The sequence below is a fragment of the Chrysemys picta genome, chromosome 11, assembly GCF_011386835.1.
Source record: "Chrysemys picta bellii isolate R12L10 chromosome 11, ASM1138683v2, whole genome shotgun sequence".
In the NCBI taxonomy this organism is placed as follows: Eukaryota; Metazoa; Chordata; order Testudines; family Emydidae; genus Chrysemys; species Chrysemys picta.
This window is the reverse complement of record NC_088801.1, coordinates 44,024,277-44,045,384: the sequence shown is the minus strand read 5'-3', so window position 1 is coordinate 44,045,384 and position 21,108 is coordinate 44,024,277. Positions and strand designations below refer to the sequence as shown.

The 21,108-nt window shown below is 39.8% G+C and overlaps 1 protein-coding gene across 3 annotated transcripts in view; it reads right to left on the bottom strand.

The window, feature by feature from the left end:
- Positions 1-198: 198 nt before the first annotated feature.
- Positions 199-21,108, bottom strand: part of PLEKHA3 (pleckstrin homology domain containing A3) — a 27,926-nt gene continuing 7,016 nt past the window's right edge. Inside the window, exons 1-8 of one of the 3 annotated variants that reach the window (XM_065560819.1) lie at positions 16,029-16,162; positions 12,197-12,313; positions 10,710-10,865; positions 8,168-8,304; positions 6,995-7,159; positions 5,735-5,778; positions 4,456-4,568; positions 199-2,081 (exon numbers count right to left, since the gene is read on the bottom strand). In XM_065560819.1, the coding sequence (XP_065416891.1) occupies positions 1,954-2,081; positions 4,456-4,568; positions 5,735-5,778; positions 6,995-7,159; positions 8,168-8,304; positions 10,710-10,865; positions 12,197-12,313; positions 16,029-16,071 (903 nt within the window). In that variant the 5' untranslated portion in view covers positions 16,072-16,162 and the 3' untranslated portion in view covers positions 199-1,953. Of the gene's footprint in view, positions 2,082-4,455; positions 4,569-5,734; positions 5,779-6,994; positions 7,160-8,167; positions 8,305-10,709; positions 10,866-12,196; positions 12,314-13,912; positions 14,093-16,028; positions 16,163-21,108 lie in introns of those variants that run through there. The other 2 variants (XM_065560820.1, XM_005300471.5) reach the window with 2 other exon arrangements.

The window sequence follows — 21,108 nt, the reverse complement described above, 5'->3', positions numbered from 1 at the left end:
ATTTCACTTTTAGACCTATAATGTGGACAATTTTGGGTACAATTAAAAAAAACCCAGCGAAATAGAAGAAAAATTCTCAAATATTAAGAAAACAGTGGATTTGCATGAATGTTTAAAAAAAAACCTCTGCATTTGAGGTTAAATATACTAGCTCTCGTCAACATGATAGACTGTGGCAATAATACACGGATTACTGAGTAAATTCATTCATATTTTTAATACTTATTTTTACAATTTACAAGAGTGTGGAGGTGTAACAGCATCCATTAAAGCCCAAATTTATGTACCTAATTTGTGTGTGCAAATGACTAGTTACGTTCAGTTGCTAATTTGAGCACAAAATAAGGCTCTGATCCTGCAAACCCTTATACCCACACATAACTTTACACATGTGGGTAGTTTAATTCAATGGGTTGTGCCTAAGCATTTGCAAGATTGAGGAGCTAAGTATGTAATTACTCATCATATTTGTGAAAATTTAAACAAACAAAAATCAAGGAAATTTAAAAGGAGAGCTTCCATTTGATTGTTAATTCACCTTCTTGTGCCTTCACAAGTTCAAGATGTTATTAACATGTACCAGATTAGTTAGACAATATATGTCAAATTAAAAGGCGGTTCAATTGTAAGACAAAATTTGATGCATGAGTAAATGCAAAAAACTGTACATTTATTAACCAATTATGTAAATTAAAGACAGCAACTGTTTTTTTAAAGTACTCTATGGCTAAGACTTACAGACCAAGATTGTCTGAAAGTGAACATAAAAAACAAGAGTTTACAATGCAAACACTAACAACCTTATATGAGAGAGAGAGGTAATAGCAGGCACTGCTATACTATATAATTAATTCAGTAATTAGAGGGCCAGATTCTGATCTAATTTACAGCTAATGCACGTTTACACAAGTGTAATTGAGATCAGATTCTAGCTCTACATTTATGCCATAGTGAAATGATATATAGGCGTCATAATAAACAGAAGTCCCCTTTTGTATAAATACTTCATAAATAAAGTATGTAGAGATACAAATATTCATACTTACAACAGTAGCTTAACAGTCTATTTTAGAAGCAAACACTAAAATAATACTTCGTTAAAAATATGCCTTAGTTGAAATGAGCAGAGTAAATTTAAACAGTGTTGCATTAGCTATTCAGTGATGCTACACACCTCAGCAACAATTTGTGTACATCTTGAAGCCTGTAGACCTTTAGTAATGAAAGTAAGTAGAAATTTTTTATGCAAAAAAATAAATAAATAAAAATTGTTAAATACCCAATGTTTGGTACAAATGCTTCATATGCAGATAAGTTACTTTTTATACATTTGTTTAGAAAAATACATGAGATATTTCTACTTTCAACTGGCTAAAAATAAGGATCAGATTATGTATATCCTTGTGTTTTTAAAGGAAGGTTTTTAAAATTACCATCAAGCTGCTATAGTAATCCATTAGGGACTCAATCCCTTACTTCTTACACAAGCAAAATTCCCATTCAAGGAGAACAGTGAGAGCACAAGGACTGCAAGACCGGGTCCTAACTTTGTACAAATGACCAGTTGGTCCATGGCACAAGTGACAACATACCCCCTCTTCCCCCCCCCACCCCATCTGAAACCTTCTTCAAGATTTAAAATCTGCAGGTTTATTAAACTATCAGACCATCACACTTTTTAGAAAAGAGCTACACTTACAAATGCAGATGCCTATCTGTTAAGCCATCATTTGTTCCAAAAAAATGCACATTCAAACTGTGAAGTCATTAGGAAAATACTCTTGCAAATAAACTATATAAAGATAAAATACACTTCAAAGTTAGTTTTTACATTATTCTATAAAGTGCAGAAAAATCCTTCTAAAAGGGAAATAACTACTCCCTATAACAATAATATAATTACAGCAGCTTTTGCATAGCATTACTTATAGAAAGTTGAATACTGCAGTTTCTTCAGGAAGAAGAGGATGGAAGAGTCTCTTCCAATTCAGGTCTTTTCTTTGAAACTGATCTGTTTTCTTCAGGAATGGTTGATGGTGCCAAGTGTCCATTGAGAGCACTTCTGGAACAGTGAGCAGGTCCTGGTAAGATATTGATTAGTATTTAAACTGTGCCCCAATTCAATCTGTTAACCATTCTGCTTGCAAATATTTCACATAGACAACATTTTTTTAAACTATTGGACGCAATATTTACATGCTCTCTATGGTCTGCATTGAATGATTCTAGTCTATGTCAATGCCTGGAGTAATGGATGAGTAATGTTAAAAGCTACTGAGAACTACAGATAATCATACTATGCAATACACAAATACTGTAAAAGAAGAATCTCTGGGGTGCACGGGAAAATTCAATCAACGGAGCACAACAAAGAGTGTGTGTTAAGAATTAGTGCAGCAATAATCCTTTCACTGAAAAACTCCATTGGGACACTTCAGCCATTAATAAAGGTGTTTGCTTTGTTAAAGGAACCCAGTCTACCGCACATTATACCACAAAGGATGTTTGTCTACCTGATCAGTAGATGGCTCATTCATAATAGATTTAAACACATGGTAAATCAGTCAGAGACTAGTTTCTGCATTTGAAAAATGACACTTTTTCATCAGATATTTAAGCAGCTGATGAGCACAAAGAGTGCTGTTCTCCATGTCAGTCAGAATACAGGGGAATAATGGTACACTATTCAAATGTCACTCTACTTAACAAGATTATGCCAGGTGACTAATGCATTTTAAGGTTACTGGAAGACCTCATGGAGCCTCTGGTAAGTTCTCCATTCAAATGAAACATCTGTTCCACTTTGGCATTTATCTAGCACCTGGAGAGGTGTCAGAGGTGGTCTATCACAGAAAAGTGGGTTGCTAACAGGTCTTTTTATTTCTATATATAGATGCACTGCTTGGAAAGAAAGTCAGGAGCACTCTTTGCTTGGTCTTCCCCAGCCTCATCCTTCTTGGTAGCTTAAATCTTACCCAGTAGTTGGCAGTAAGAAAGTACATTTTATCTTTGAAACTGTGCAAGTCTGATACAGAATCAGTGAGCCAGAATAAAGATGGAACTCCACAATGCCCTTTTCCAGTCATTTTTCAAACAAGAACCGCTCTTGAAAGTGTGTAAACACTTTTTCATTAATAAAATGGAAGGGATACAGAATCCCCTACTGAATTTTTGTTATTTTCAATGCCACCTACTTGGGAAAGAAAGGAACTGAATCAACTCTAGGAAGATGGAGCCCTTAAAGTGGAAGACAGAAAAGGGACTCTTCTGTCTAACATGGCAAAAGACAAAAACTACATTAGTGAAAAAGCTAGAAATTGGAGCAGTTCTACAAGGAACAAGAACAGACTGGGATTACACAAAATAACATGACTTGATCTGACCACAGCTGTCACGAGAGAAGACAGACTGGATCATCCATGGGAAGAGGAACCAGACCATGGTCACACAGGGTGGAATTCACCTTTGTTCAAAAGGACACACAAGGCGTAAGCACCAATTAGGGCTTAAGTGGGACTTGAGCAGTGCATAGGCCTTGTGTTGACCTTCTGCACAAGGGCGAAGTTGCCCTCCAAGAGAGGAGAGGCTGGCTCCAAACTGGGTCCCTCTTGAAAGTGACAAACCACAGTTAATCAAGAAGAAAGCAGACCACAGCCTTCCTGATAAAGAGAGAATGGGGTAAAAACAATTGGGAGTTTCATGGGAATACCATAAAGAGACCTTACCTCAGCATATTTACGCAACGGGATCTAGTTATCATGGGATCATTGACACAGAGTATAATAGTCCTAGATTGTTGTTTTGATTTATTGACCATGCTGAGTTGTTTCAGAGGAGTGTTGCTCTGTGTATGGGGTGGGTAGGCACTGGTATAAACTGTTCTTTACTAATACACTGGGTTGTCACATTCTCCTCTCAGTTCTACCAGTGTAACTCCACTCAGTGGAAATTAGCTCCACTCGATGGGACTGCCCTGGTGTAACTGAAACAAGAATCTGACTCACTATAATGGTTAGACTGGAAAGAACTGATCAACATTCTGCATAGGTTTCCAAAATGTTAGTTTATATATGAAAATGTGTAGTTCAAATGTTTGTTGTTCATGTAATCCTTATGTAGAGCACAGTTCTGCCAGATTTACTCACCTTGGGTAGTACCTTACTTTACAAATAGTACCACGGATTTCAGTGGGTCTACACAAGATCTGAGATACCAGTCGAGGTGAGTAAAGGGTGGCAAAGTCAGTCCCATAGTGAATACATCAGCACTTTTAATTCATTACATAGGAATCCTACAAGCAACTTTATTGTTTAATGCAATGGCTCTGATTACATACAAAGATTGTAATTTTAGGTATTCTCCTTGCATTGGTGTTAGCAGTACAACAATTGTGCTAAGTACGGTAACAAATTAAACAGAAGTACACACAGTAAAACTCTCTCTCTTCCAACTTACTCTCTGTATCTTCAAGAGGAATATCATTATAGGATTCTGTATCGGAGTATGTTCTTCTGCGTCGTTGGGATAACCGGTGGAGTGAAGAAATTGGTTCTTTTGTGGCGTTACTACTGCAAATTAAATAGGATTTATTAGTTTTACAAACTTATAATAAACATCTAGCCAGTCTATTAGCTTTTAATTTAAGATATATCTTTTGGTATTTATAGTGCTCTGATTAGATCTATCTTAAAGATAGTAAAGAGCAATACTGAGGAGTAAGCTGAAAGGAACTCCATGTGAACAGAACACGGTTAGCCTGTACAGATTTTGAAATCTGAAAAATGTGATCAGAATATAATTCTTGAAAAAAGAAAAATTCAAATTGTGCAAGAATAAATCATCAAAAATTTTAGTGTTTCAGGCCCCGATCCTGCAAACTCTAATGTGTATAAGCAGGGCCGGCTCTATCTTTTTCGCCGCCCCAAGAGGCGAAGGAAAAAAAAAGCTGCCACCTTCATGCCGCCGCCGCGGGAATTGCTGGAGGAGCTGCCGCCGGCGTGCCGCCAAAAGCCGCTGCAGTGCCGCCCCTCAAACCGCCCGGGAAGCTGCCCTTTCCCGTTTGCCGCCCCAGGCACATGCTTACTAGGCTGGTGTCTAGAGCCGGCCCTGTGTATGAGTGACTTTATGCAAGTACAGTTGTCCCACTGAAACTACTTATTTGCATAAAGGTACTCACACACAAGCATTTGCAGTATGAAGGCCTTAGATAATACTTCCATTATTTGCCATAAGATTTGATTAAACAACTTGGATAAGTTATAATAGCAATTCTCTCTGATAAATGGTCATTTTAAATTATACAATTCTACCAAAAACCATAGAAAGATTATGTACGAATTTCTATTATAATGATTATAACAAACAACAGTTGGATTTACTTATTTATTTTGCCAATGTTGAAGTCTCTCCTTGATAATATTTTTATATTTCTTTTTAAAACTAAACTAAAAATATATCAAATTTGGAATATTACTCAGAATAAAAATGGAAACAAACTTTACTAGTATATTTTTGACTTGTATGTAAGTTGCAACATTTGTGTCTTAATTTTGGATTTGCAAAACTATTGATATTGGTTTAAAATTTAGAAAGTAACAATCTATTTGCCAACCCTGCAAATCCTCTGCATAGTGACTTCAGCTGATATTTCCCTACTGGGGGGCTTGCTGGATTGGTCCAATGAGGTGCTTTCAGAAAGTCAATTAGCCTACTTAACAGCAATTTTTATTCTTACCTCCCTGAACTGTATGTACCAGGATGGCTAATGGAGCGTTTCATCTAGAAAATGAAAGAAACAAGTTTTAAACTCTTTATCATGACTTATAAAATGCTTATACACAGCCATATACTCTATTTATACTTCTCAGAGGGAGAAGGTGATTTTTTTAAATTATTATTTAAAACAAAAATCAACCGCAATTAAGGAATCTTATTTAGCTATTTGAAAGAGGATAGATTGCTAGTAATGCAGGAATTTTTAAAGCACTAATAAAAGAGAACTAGTTTACTACCCAAAAATATTACCTGGGATATATACATCTCATTCTCTCTTGCCTCAAAAATTACTCAAATTTCTACTGGATCATTGGTAGAATCCACAGAAACCTCAAAACATTTTTAACTAATGCCAGGTTCAAGTCTACATTATACAAAAGGATTAATCCAAGGGCTAAATTTTGCCATCTGGTATGCACACAGGGAGCCCTCTGATTTCAATGAGAACTCTCTAAATGTGCCCAAGAGAATAATTTGATTAATTATTGATTATTAAGAGTCACTTGGGTGGATGGGAGGAAAGGAAGGAGATCATCAGATACAGATAAATGAAAGGGAAAGACAGGGAGGAAAAAAACCCTAGAACAGAGTAGATCTGAGAATCCACATATATGAAATAAAATTTGACAGAGCCTCACTTATCCCAACCCCTCAACATGAAAATAAATAAATAAATAAACAAATTAAGAATTCCATAAACTATTTTAATCTTGCACATTATTTAACAAACTTGTCAGCTAACAGCATATTTGATCAACCAGGATATTGTTTAAAAAGAGACATATTAACACTGGGAATCTGAATGGCACTTGCTGAGAGTTAAGCCACAAAGAAGTTCTCTGTTTCGATGAGCAGCCAGGTTACAGTATTAAAAGAGAACAATGAATATTTAATGTTTTAAAAAAATAACCTTGCAGTATAGGTAACAGGATAATTCAATTTTCGTATGAATGCTGCAAAGTACTGAGCGTTAATCCAGTACTTGGGTACGATTAGCATTGTCATCATCCACGGGAGAATTACTCCTACGATGAACAGTTTATGTGAAGTCTGGCAAGCCACCAGGCTAGGGAACATGTCAGTAGTGCTATACATTTAAGGCTAAAACTGTTGACTTCAGTGGAGTCAGGATTACACGTGACTATATAGCATATATTCTTCTATCCTCCCAATCAATAGCATAACACTTTAAAATGTTACTCTTATAAAACATCCAGACCATTTGAATAGGTGAAGGTGACACAGGAGAAACTAAGGGATCAGGATGAGGCAGTTGAAACATCTCTGGCTTAAACTTGGCATTAGCTATCTTCACACATTCTTCAAGTGTTGTAATAAATGTGTTACATGTGGCACTGAGCAAGGAGGAGGCTTCATTCATGTTCTGAAAACAAATGATAGCACAAACATCAGCAACAATGTAAAAAGAGACCGAAAATGTTACTTTAGAATCAACTGGTTTCCCAGTTAACTGGCCAAAATTCTCAAAAAATACAAGTTTGGTGACTATACTTTTTAATGGTAGCTAGAATCAACCTTATTGAAAAATGAACAAACACATATGATAGCAGAAGACTATTTTGGGAGGTTGGGGCAATACAGCAAAACACTGCAATGTTTTTCCTGCTTCCTAAATACAAAGAACTTTTAGAAGGATTGAGCAGCCATCACTTCTACTGGAGTCATCGGTTTATTTTCTATTTAGTGAAATAAGTGAATTAGAGTGGGGCCCACCCATTAGATCTATTATCTTTCCTAGTGAAAGGAGTCTCTGCATCAAATTCAACCCTGCTGTAAGTGGGCACAATCCTACACTCATCAGTGAAGTGGCCCACCTATTCCAGGGCTGAATTTGGTCATGAAGTAGGATTAGAAGAGCAAACATTTCCTATGAATGTCCAAATTCAGTTTGCAGCAGTTTTCAAGACCTGGGATTCTAGTTTGCAAAGGTAAGGGAGGTTCTAGCAATGGTATAGATCACTTACATAGGAAGCAAAGCATAAAGAAACAGGATGTGTCAATTATTGTGTATTGTAGAGTTCTTAGACAAGGAGAATTCATGTGCAACCAACCCAGCCAGCTTTGCTTCTGTCTTTTAACTGAATGACTCACCTACATATCTGCTGGTTAATATGCACTCTGATGTCATCGTGCATTGTATCTATATAATATCTTTTAATGTGGACTGTATTACCATACTCCTGAAACCAGTGTATGGGCATCTGAATATAGACAATTTTTAAACGTCTATTAAACTGATCTTATATTTTCCAACATTAAATTGTAAATATTTTCCAACATTAAGTTGCTGATAAGGTGCATAAGGTGACAACAAGAATTTAACATGATTTAAATAATCAGGTTCTCCAGTATAATTTTAGAAATCTGATACCTCAATGCTGGGAGATGAGCGACTCTCATCATGGTGAACAAATTCTTGTATTGTATGAACTTGCTGCATTAAGAGATCACAGTAGAGGCGAAGTTCGGACATTTTGGTTTTAAGAGATTCATTGGTTTCACTAATTTCTACAAGAAAAATAAAATAATTAAAAAACCCTATCAATCACAGCATAAGACTTATCTGCACAATTGTTACAAACAAACTGAAATTCCTTTCAAGACTAGGAAGGGATTCTTAAATGAGTTGGAAATGGTTTCATAAAGTATATGTAAATTTGGAAGGGACCATGGAGAAAGGTATATAACCAGCAAACAAGAGGTAAAATATTTTCTCATTTACTGTGTCATCCCAGGGAGCACACAATGGACAAAGTCTGTGGCCTCAACAGCTGAAGGAGGTCTGCTCCCCTCTATCCACAAGCACCTGAGGAGAGCGGTTACTCACTCAGGGAACCTTGCAAATGATAAACCTTCAGACTGGCTACACAGGATTACCAGTCTTTACCAAGAAAATCTAGGGAGGCAGAAATGGGGATTATGGAGAGAAATCAGAACAATGGCAACCAAATGACTCCCTAACAGCTACAACCAGCGTTTTGAGGGTGGCAGATCTAGATTGTTTAAGTTTTAGTCCTTTACGTAACTAAGAGCTCGCCAGCAGCAGGAACAAAATACTATTTTTCCATCACGTTTGCTGCAGGTTTTGTGTTAATTTCATATTTCCTATGCTGTATAACCTAGTATTGTAAACAGTGTTAATAAATGCTGTGACAGTTCTCCCGACTGCCTATTTAAAGATGTGCCCATTCTGTCTTTACAGGCCTTTTCTGCACTACAGAATTACAGGATAACATTCTCACTGGAGCTGAATTCTTGGTATTGCTGAGAGAGGTTTAGTATATACATGCCTCCAGTGGCTTCTGGTTTTCTGTTTTGTTTGTTTGACACCATGACAGTTAAATCTGCTGCTCAAGTTTTAACTAACAGAGGTAAAAATGCTGGAAACCACCAGAGCCTTGTCTAAACTAGGGTTCCCACTTGTGCTGGTCCAGCTAAAGGAAATATATTCCAAAAATTCTGTATCACAGACACAACCTAAATGACACAAAACCAAAAGGTGTATAGCCATTATGAACAGAGCTGTTCTGATCACATTAGCTGGGCGGACAAGACTGTGGGCTGAATCACATCCTCTGCTTTTAGAAGTGGAAGGCAGGATAATAAAAGCTGAAACTCATGTAATTTCCTTGTGCTCTTGCAGTGGGTCTGATTTGGTCCAGTGTTTTTTAAGCTTAGACAAAGGACATAAGGAAACCTTTGTGTCACTCCTAGATGAGGCTGGGTGACTGCACTACTGCAGTGCAACTTTGGTTGTCCATTCAGGCTGTCACATGGGCAAGCGCTGAATACACACAGAACCACAGCACAGGGCAGAGAAGCATGTGATCGATTTCTATATTCTTCGTGAGATAAGAATATGATTCATACACAGATGGTTCACCATTGTCTTGGGCAGATTTGAGATTTGGAATACCATTACTACAATGTATGTAAGCAAGTACTATTGCCCAAGTTTATGGCTTGGCTTTTCAAAGGGGCCTAAAGGAGGTAGCCCAGGGACTTCAGTTCAAAATCCCAGTCAACACATCTGCAAGTCAGATAATTGTCAATAAAGGGGCAGATCCTCACCTGGTGCAAACTGACATAGTTTCTTGAAGTCAATGACTTACACCAGCTGTGGATCTGACCCTTAGTTTTTAATAGCAACATTTCTATGATTCTGGTAGGGCCAATATCTGGAACAAGACAAATCTGAACATAACATAGAAACCCAAAACAGGGAGAAACTCTGACAACCAGCAGTGTAATAAAACTCAGGAGTAGTAAAGTGAAGTCAGAAGCAAGTTGCACATGAGCAATATAAGAAGTGATTTGACCTACCTGATGCCATACATTTACAATATTTTAAATATTTTTCCTTGCTCAGATATATCTTTGCATGGCCAGTCAGACATCTTCGAGTCAGAAGCTGCCAGCGTACTGCAGAGACACTCACTGAGCTAATTAGACTGGCAAAATTCATAATTCTGAGGAGCAATGCCAGCTGAGAGATTTTTAAACTCATCCATTTCACCATGTCTAGTGATAGCTTTCGATCAAAGTACTATATTTAATTAAAATGAGCTCATATTTATACACACACACACACACACACGTAAAGGGAATTGGACTACTTAGAGAAATACAGTAACAATAATTCTTCCTTTCTGCTAACTTTAGCGAAGGCTGATCAGTTATTTTCCTGTTCCCCTTGGAAATTACAATTTAAATATAAACCAGAAGTTATTATATGCACACAACAGGGATTACATCCATAATTAAGATGTATCAATATATTTATGGATATATAAGTTAGATTTATATCTTACATAAATAATACTAAATTCAACCACTAGAATGGGACAAATTAAGAACCATCTTAATCAAAAACAATTTTATTAGATTTCATACACTTTTAATGGCACAAATACCTTTTTCTTTTTTTGTTCTGGTGTCTGTCAAACAGGCTTTAGAACTACCCAGTGCTACCAGCCATCTCTGCCTCTCAGCTGCATTAACTGCTTTCATATAAAAATGCTGTTCCCCTGCGATGATTAACTCCATTCTTGTGTTGTCTGTTGGATGAACTAATGATAAAAAGGGAAAAAAGACTAATTTTGCAAACGATAACTAAACCAGTAAGGATACTATACAGACCATATTATTTCAAGTTATTTACATATTACACGTTGCATTTGGTAAGAAACGGAAGCTATTCAAAACAATTTTAAACATTGTATGAATTTGAGATTCATGAACATAATTGACTAAGTAATGGCTAGAGCCAGACACAGTGTGGACAGATACTGTGCAAAATTCCCTCAAAATACTGCCAAAACATTCCTCGCCCGAAATACCACTGTTAGTCTAGTCCTGATTCAATCATGCCAACCTGAAGATTTTTGTGATGTGGGCAAATATCTCTGAAGGACTAGACTAAAATCAATCTCACTTTCCTTTCTGATGCAAGTTTCTGGGCTCTGTGTCAAAGTCACCATCCTCCCAAGCCTGAGAACAGAATATTACTCCACTTAGAGCCATCGTATTCAATATACTACAACTTTAATCAGCCACAGATGTCACAGAGTACCAGGCATATTTCTCAACCACAGTACTCCCAGGTCTAGGACTGGACAGCCCTGGGTACATGACAGATGGAATTAATCCCAAATTACTGGCATCTATCTATTACTGTTCCTTCGTACTATAGAAAATGAACAAGCAGACAGGAAAGGGGGACTGAATGTTTCAAGAGATTAGTAATGAGACATAAGCCTTTCACTCCTAGGTCACTGGTTTCAACCTAGGCACTAGCAGTAGTAACCAAAAGTTGTTGCCATCCGATAACTGCTTGCTGGCCTATATAAGAAAAGTAGATGGACTCGGTCCATTTTCTAGTGGTCAGGTATCCACATCACAAATACCTCCACAAAGGTGCATCAGAAAAAAAGGCCAAAGGCAGAAAGTAATGGAAGTAATGGCACCCACCAGATCACTGCTGTGGCTTTCCCAGCAAACAATTCCTAACATTCAGCATTACCTCCCTCTGAGTTTGGGAGGGAGAAGAGCTGTAGCTATGGTAACAGCTTCAGATGCCTTCATTTATGATATTTCCAATGTAAGACATAAACAGAAAAGTTCTTAATACCCTAGGGTTTATATGGCTGTTTTTAAACCTCATAAAGGAGCAGTAAATATCATAACCTTTTTCATTATTATTTTGCTTCAGAGTTCATGTTCAGTAACTAATTGGGGTTGATGTAGCAAGCACGTCTGACTAAACATGTGTAGATGTGATTTTTCCCCTTACCTTTTTTAAGCATCCTAGAAATTAATGATGCAAAAGTGGTATTAGGTCATCTTGTTCATCCCCTTGCCAATTAAAATTTCCTCTAATAAAAACTTATTTAAATCTTACCTTTAATTTCACATACTGCCATCTTTATGCTTCCTTTACTGCCTTTGCAAACATCATCTTGTGAATCATAGTAGGACAATATTCCATTGTCTAAAACAAACCAGCGAGGCTGCCAACCTAGGAAGACCATAAATATGAGAGAAGAGTGTTATACTAACTGTTTAATTGCAAATGCAAGTGCAATCAAAAGTAAAGCTGTTTGTCTGTTAAACCATTAAGAGAAACAGGATTTACACAGATGCAAATACTACTGTGATGTTCACAGGAAGTAAAAGAAGCATCTTCGTTTTGAAGATCAGATGTGCTGTATACACGAACTATTATAAAGATATTTTACACTAACTCTTTTTGCAATGTTTCATTAGCAATAATATTCCCATTTATATTATCTCCCAGTTTACAGAATAATGATATTTTTAATTTAACTGCCAAAAGTATCCTATTTTGAAGTCTTGTAAATCACAGACTTCTTGAGGACCATCATCTTTCAAGTATATTCTTCAGTGGGCCTCAATAAGATTAAGATTAACTACATAATGAACCATCAGGCTACAATCTCTGCTCCCTACAGTACTACACACTCTATTTCACACTTCCTAATCTATAGATCCCGCACACACTCTCTCTCACACACACATACCCTCTCATGCACAAACACAAAAAAGGTGGTTTCTACCCCATTGCTCAAAAATGATTTAATATCAGAACACTATAATGGAGTCATCTACTACTAAGACCTCGTCTATACTAGAAAGGGTTTGGCAGCATGGCTATACTAGCAAGCCTTCCTAGTGGAGACGCAGCTTATATTAGAAAAAAAAAAAGAAGAGCGTTCTTTTGTTGGCATAGCTTATACCAGTTCCGTGAATGAAAAAGACACACTGGCAAAGGGACTTTTTTGCTGATATAACTGCATTTACACTAAGGCTTTTGCCAACACAATGACTTTGGTTAGGGAGTTTATTTCTTTCATGCTACTAACCAACATAGGTATGCTTGCAAAACTTTTACATGTAGACCAGGTCTCTAACTTCACTACTTCTGCAAAATATATTACAGTACTTATATGCACTAGTACACTATGAAGTGTTATCCTAATATTTAGGGCTAAACTAGAGTTATCAAATACATAAATTATATGCAGATACAGCATACTTGATTTTATTAAAGCTCTTTTTATAGGCTAACTTGCCAACTCATAAAACTCTGTACTTCACAATAGATATCCCAGTCATTAGTGCTAATTAACATAACTCACCCTACTACACTGGCCCATTTCAAACTATGTCAAAAACAGCAGATATTTTGTAAATAACTGAAAACAAAATAATAAGTCAGTGTAGCACAACAAGAACACCAGTTCAACAGAGGATTGGGACTGGGGAACCAGGTAGTAGGAAAAGGTGATGCACTCTGTCTCATAGTGCTAGCACCATCTTACCAGTCTACTAAATAGCCACTTTCTGGTTATCTATGAATTAGAATGGCACTGACTGTGGTGCCATGAACCTACTGACCAAAAGGACAGTGCAGTGCACAGCATGGATGGCTGCATTATTCCACAAGAGCAAACTGAAGAAATCCAATAGCAGTGGCTTTGAAGGGAGGAAGCTGAATCGTATACTGACAAGCTTCAGCTAGAGGTCTGATCCTTAGAGCCCTGCACAGATACAAAAATGTCTGCAGATATCTGCAGATTTGCAGGGCTCTACTTACCGTGGCAGGGCTGAGGCTCCAAGGCACCCCCATGCGGACCCTCCACCTGCCCTCGAAGAGGCAGGGAGCCTGGGGAGCAGGGACACGGCCGGGGCTGCTCTCAAACACACACCCCGGGCAGGTGAAGGGTCTGCGCTGCAGTTCCTCATAGCTGGCTGCCCAGCTGTTACCGTCAGAGCCCTGCGCGGATACAAAATTTGTATTTGCACCCACGCTGCTATCCGCAAAAATGGTCCATGGATATAAAGCGGATACCCGCGGATTTGCAGGGCTCTACTGATCCTGCTCCCATTAAAGTCATTATGAGTTTTATCATTGACTCAATGGGAGCAGAAGCAGGACCCAGTGCTGGGTGCCACACCTTCTGGACAGGGAAAGAAGAATGTGTACCAGAATCTTTATGATATGGTCTACACTAAGGCTTTTGCTAGCACATCTACGTTGGTTTAATTTTTTCCCCCAACATAGAAATGCTGGCAAAACTTTTACGTATAGACCAAGCCTCTGACTTCAATACTTCTACAAAATATACTACTGTACTTATATGCACTAGTATACTATGAAGTGTTATCCTAAATATTCAGGGCTAAACTACAGTTATCAAATAAATAAACAAAATACATGCACCTACATGCTTGATTTTATATCTTTAGGATGTTCTGAATCTCATCCACCCACCTCTGTACTGTGAGCTAAATAGGTCTGACAGCTGAAGAAAATAAATAAATAAACAAACAACCTAAAATGCAGTATTGAATACTAGGAGAAGGATACCAGTAGCAACAGATTTAGAATTACAGAGGCACATCATTATGTACATTAAAAAGACAGAAATTACAGTCAAACATGTCTACTTTTTAAACAGAATGACAGAATTGGTGGATGAAAAAAATGCAATAGATGCAGCATCTAGATTTTAGTAAAAGCACTTGGTGGCATCTCCCAAAAAACACTGCCATTTAGACTTGAAAACCAACTGAAAGAACTAACTAAACTGCAGTGCACACGTCAACTTTGGAGGAAGATGTTTGTAATGGGGTATTGCAGAAGCTGGTGATAGGTCTAGTTATATTTAATATCTTCATTAAAGATACTGATGAAGTGGGCGAGATTATCATGACAGGAAGGGGCAGCAAACAGCAGTGACAACAATTAATAACTCAAAGGATTCTAGACAGGTTACAAATATAGAAAGGAAATAATAAATGAAATTCAGCCAGGAATATCAAAAGTAAATACATCAGGAAACAAATAATCCATAACATAGACATTCTATAGGAAGGAGAAATTTGGCAAACATTAACCCTGAGAGAGACTTACAGCTAAGGGATATCATTGTGTTATTATTATTTACAACTTTAACATAGTACTCAAAAGAGTAGATCTCACAGTACAAATAAACAGACATGATCACTTCCCCTCCAAAAATTTACAATCTAATGTCAGACACCAGCAGAATTAAGGGGGCCACAACAGGGAGGAGATAGGAGCAGAAGGGCAGGGTTAATAGCAATAAGATTGCCTGGCTACTCAGCAAAAGGACATGAAAAGCCTGGTGGGGAACTTTGTTTGTTTGTTTATTTTTGATACATTAATTAGAAAACGTTGCAATGCAGGATGGCAGCAAAAAGGGCCAACGTAATCTTAAGTGGCATTTGTAGAAGGCAGGAAGGCAATAATCCTCTATACAGGTGTGGCAAGACCACACCTGGAATACTGCAGAGGGCATTAGGAGGCCAGCAACAAGAATGGGTTTGGGGCTAAAAGGAATTGACTTGAACAAAGACTGAAAGGGCTAAATACGGATAGCTTGACTAAGTGCTGGGATTTAAGAGACTTCTATTAAAATTTAACTTTTAAAATTACTGACATTATTGGCACCTTTTAAAACATGATCTTATTCTCTCCCTGACTTGTTGCACAGGCACAGGACATTTTGGTGTACAGACTATCCCAGGACTCCTGGGTCAAGGCTTGCAATTAACAGTAGCAGCAGGGATTCGGGACAACAGCCCAAATAATCAGGAAGAACAACAATTAGACTCATTATAGCCTGGCCAATTTGTGGTATGTCTATATGATGCACTGTAGCATAGTGGGAGCATGCTTGACAAACCTGAGATCATCCCAACTCGCAGATGAAATGCACGTATCCTCATAGGTGACAGCAAGAGACAGCATGAAGAAACAATGGTCCCAGATCTGTGTTACTCCATTTCTGTGTTTAGCACAGGAATGATAGTAGGGAAGTGCAAAGATAACGTTACCCCATCTTGATGTCTACTTCATACTGGGATTGTTCAGGGACCATTTGGGGCCTGGTTCGGTCCCCTCTGGAGTAAGCTAGAGCAGTCTCAGTGGTGCTCTACCTTACACTCTATTTCTCTTGGCCCTTTATATGCTGCAGGGAACAAAGAATAGATGCACCTGCTCCTTCCTTCATAATGCAAACTACACTGAGAGATGGGAAGAGGGCATTGTAGAGCTGCTCTGACACCTCTTTGCCAGCTGGCTTACAATCCCCCCCTTACACTGGGGGTATTCCTCTGATCTCATTTATACCTGTCACATTCTGGGGTGCAACCCAGAACATCTACCCTGCAACCCTGGGAACCTGACAATGATTGGTTGTTGTAGCTCCCAACCTGGTCTGCTCACAAACAGCATGAAAGTCACACCCTGAGTGTCTGTGTATAGCTGCAGCCCTGGTCCAGCAACTCTGACCCCAGCAGTCCGTCAGCAACACACCAGCCACATTCTAGCTTCCAGCAGCCTTAGTTACTACTCGCAGGGTGACGCCAACACACTCCCAGTCCCTAATCTTCCCCAAAACATGCATTCTGCACTGTCCAACCTTCTCCTGGACAGTTCAGATATTATAGGTCCATTGCCCCTGTTAGGGTTGCCAACTTTATAATCGCACTAAACCAAACACCCTAACCCCACCCCTTCCTTAGGCCATGCCCATACCCCACCCTTTCCACAAGGCCCTGCCCCCTGCTCACTACACTTCCCCACCCTCACTCACTTTCACTGGGCTGGGGTATGGGGGTTGGGTGCGGGAGGGGGTGAGGGCTCTAACTGGGGATGTGGGCTCAGGGTGGGGCCAGAAATGAGGGGTTCAGGGTATGAGAGGGGGCTCTGGGCAGAGGTGCAGGCTCCGGCTGGGGGTGCAGGCTCACTGGGAAGTGGGGCCGGGGTTGAGGGGTTTGAGGTTCAGGAGGGGGCTCCAGGCTGGGGGGTGGAGCAGAGTGGTTCAGGGTGTGGGAGAGGGCTCTGGGCTGGGGATTGGGTCTGGGGGTTGGGGGGGGTGAGGGCTCCATCTGGGGGGTAAAGGCTCTGCGGTGGGGATGAGGGGTTTGGGTGCAGGAGGAGGCTCTCGGTTTGGGGGGGCTCAAGGCTGGGGCAAGGGGTTGGGGCTTGGGCTTACCTCTGGCGGCTCCTGGTCAGTGGCGCAGTGGGAGTGCTAAGACAGGCTTCCTGCCTGTCCTGACTCCATGCTGCGCCCCGGAAGCAGACAGCAGCAGGTCCAGCTCCTAGGTGGAGGTGCAGCAGGTGGCTCTATGCGCTGCTCTTGTCCACAGGCACCGCACCATAGCTCCCATTGGCCGCGGTCCCCGGCCAATGGGAGTGCAGAGCCGGTGCTCTGGACGGGGACAGCGCGCAGAGCCTCATGGCACCCCCGCCTAGGAGCTGGACCTGCTGGCCGATTCTGGGGTGCAGTGCAGTATCAGGACAGGTAGGGACTACCTTGCCTTAGCTCCACAGCACTGCTGACCAGACTTTTAACAGCCTAGTCAGCGTACTGACCGGAGCCGCCCGGGTCCCTTTTTGACCAGGTGTTCACCCTAGCCCCTGTAAGGGATCAATATCCAACAGCCTGCTACTTTAAATGGAATTACCAAACAGCTCAATTTAAACACAACACTGGGTTAGTTTGGATTAGAAAAAAACAAGTTAATCTAACTATAAAGAGAGAGATTTTAAGTGAGTACATGGATAAGGTATTAAAGTCAGAAACAGTTACAAGAGAAAAAGAGATAGAATACTTTCTAGTAGCTGAATTTAACAAGCTGGACTTCATTCAAGTTAAATCCTTACCACAGGTTCCCAGAAACATTGCTGCCCAAATTCTCAGGTCAGGAACTCCCCCAAAATCAAAGGGTTGGTTTCTTTGTCTTTTTAGGTGAAAGGGAGAGGGGTAGAGAGATGGAGATAACCTCGGGTGGTTTTGCCCCTCGTTTTTCTAGTTCAGTCACCCTTTAAAAAGCATTTTCCTGAGGGTTACCTCTAGATAAAGTTCCTTCCAGCTGTGAGGACGGAGAAATGGGATCTCATGGTGAAAGAGATTCCATGTTATTGCTTGCTAAAATGAAGAACCATCTGTTCCTGCTCCCCTTCATTGCCAAAGAGTGACCATTTGACCAGTGATTGCCAATCAGCTTTGATGACCAGGGCTGTCCCTAGGGGGGTGCGGGGCCCAGGACATTAGAAACTCTGTGCCTATCTGCTAAAGGGTACTCCCACCCCCTAGCCCTGCCCAGGTCCCACCCCCACTCCACACCTTCTCCCAAGGCCCCACCCCGCCCTGTTTCTTCCCGCCCCCACTCAGTTCCGTCCCCATCTCAAGCTTGCTGCACCCTCGCTCCTCCCTCCTGCTCCCCAGCGCCTCCTAATGCCATGAAACATTTGATCCATGGTAGGCACTGGGAGGGAGGGGGAGGTGCTGATTGGCAGGGCCTGCCGGAGGGCAGGAGGCGCTGGGGGGAGGGGAAGGTTCCGGTAGGGGGGTTCCTCCCCACCTCCCCACCCGCCTGCCACTTGCCTCCCTGTTCGCCTCCTCACCCCACTCGCCCACCCCACCTCCCTGCCCGTGGGGCTCCCCAAAACTCAGGGCCCGGGAGAGTGGCCCCGATTCACTGTACCCAAGGGACGGCTCTGTTGATGACATTTGGTTAGAGGTGTCAGCTTGTCCTTTGTCTTTGAGAAACGAGTTTACCCCCTCTTCCTGTCCCAAGGACCCTGTTTACTACATATATGTAAATTGAGGTAAAAATAAATCTTTGTTTAGGATAGACATGTTTAACAGCTTCTGCCTAGACAGGGCTATGTGGGTTTGAACACGTGCCAACATCACCATACAAGGGGAATTCATAACTTTACATAAAATGTTACTACATACGTTTCACCATGATATTATTGACCAATTGATATTGATATTATTCGTTTTCAGATGATACCTCACAAGGCATATTTGGTACAAAGATTATTACAATAATGCGTAGGTGCGAATGCAGTGGTGTATTCAGTCACACTACTCCTTCTATGTAAAATAAGATAAAGAGGGTGCATTGGAAGAGAGAATAGGAACCATGATTTTATGATTCACAAATGAAACCCGTCACCCCTGAACTTCAAATGTTTAAGCAGGAGAAAAGGCAGCAGATAGGACATACTCCTATGGTCTCTTCATATTATAACAGTTTTTGACTCTAGTGAATGTTTGATCGGTCCTTTTAATCTGTAAGAATATCCAAAAAGAACTAAGTAATTAACTCTGTCAAACAATAAAAATAAGAAAGAAAGGAAGAAAGAAAGAAAATCATGACTATCTTGATCAGTTGCAATTCAAAAGTTTTCAGTTTCGTTTACATCGAAATATGCAGTTTAAAAAATCTCTTTCTAGTTTATCCCCATAACACATTTTCTGCACCTGCTTTTGAGACTACATTGTATTTATCTTTGAACTATGTGAAGAGCACACGAATCCATGATCTGCTGCATGGACTTGTGTTGATAAGAAGGGACCTTGTAACAGAAGATTATTCTGGCCATATTTGATCCTTGATGTCACCGGCAATGCATATAAGTAAACAAGAGAAGTTTATGACAGTAACAAGCAAAACAAGAAAATGTTTTATCTTATAGTAAACCAGGTGATATAGAGAGTACCCTGTGTGTGAAAAAATATGTGACAGATTGCGCCTTGTATATTGCTGGATGGGCATACAATGTTTAAACTAGAAAAACAAGCTGTATTTGTTTTTGGTTTGGTTTAAAAAGGAGGATTGTATAACAATACATAGTAGACTGAAAAATAGTTTGCAATGGTTTGGCAACTTTACAGACTAGACAGAAATCTCAATCAATCCTCCATAGGGGATCTAGATGCATTTTTTTGTTTAAAGTTGCTAACAACTTTTTCTAACATAATTTGAACCTGCTGATTTCAAAAACGGTTGTTACCAAGTTAAATTCTGATGTTTAGACCCTCAAACTTGCATAGAATAAGGGAGGCAACAGCCATTAGAAAGAAACTGCAAGTTATCATATACAGAGAGGCCACTGACAGAACTGAGTTCATCTTTCAGTCAGGATAGACAGTATCAGTCGTGTGGCAAACCAAAATCCAGAGGTCACAGAAAGCAAGAGCATCTGCAACTGGTATATCATGAGTGGCAAGCTGTAGCGATCCCAATAAAAATACCAGCATCCATAATACAAGACAGTCCAGTTCTGTGAAACCGATGGACTGGAGATACTGCATGTTTAAGGGGTTTCTGTGAGGGAACATAGTTGTCAAGTGATCATGTCAGAAGTTCAATCATACGGACCCTGATCAGAGCCAAGAATGGTTCAATGGCATAGGAAAGAAAGAAGGTGGAACTGTAGGTTTCACCAAGACTTGCTCAGACCTCGGCAGACGAGCCTTGTCTTACAACGTGAAAGCCCATATCACAATGGACAATGAACACTAGAGCCATGTTCCATGAGTCTGGTGCCAGAGCTCATGTCATTGACACCAATACCAGGAGACTGCCTGGAGGCAATATTCTGTGGCTGCACAACAGGGTGCAGAAGTCCATGATGCAGGTGTAGAATAGCATGAATTGTTTGTATAGGAGCATGCAAATGTACAGAATCGGAACAAGCTTGTGTCAATCTTATTAGGTCCCTTGTGTCAATAAGGGACCTAATAAGATATTGATTCAATATGCCATGGAATACAAAAGTTTCTCAAAACAGAACATTAATATATGTGCATAACTTGTGTACATTAAAATGTTCACTTAATGTTAGTAAAGAAAATATTTTCACTTATTTTAAAAACATTTGTTTTCTGATTCTGTGCTGTACTTCTGATAGTTAAATCAGCTTGTACACTTTTGTCTCAAGGTGCTAATGCTCATGTTATA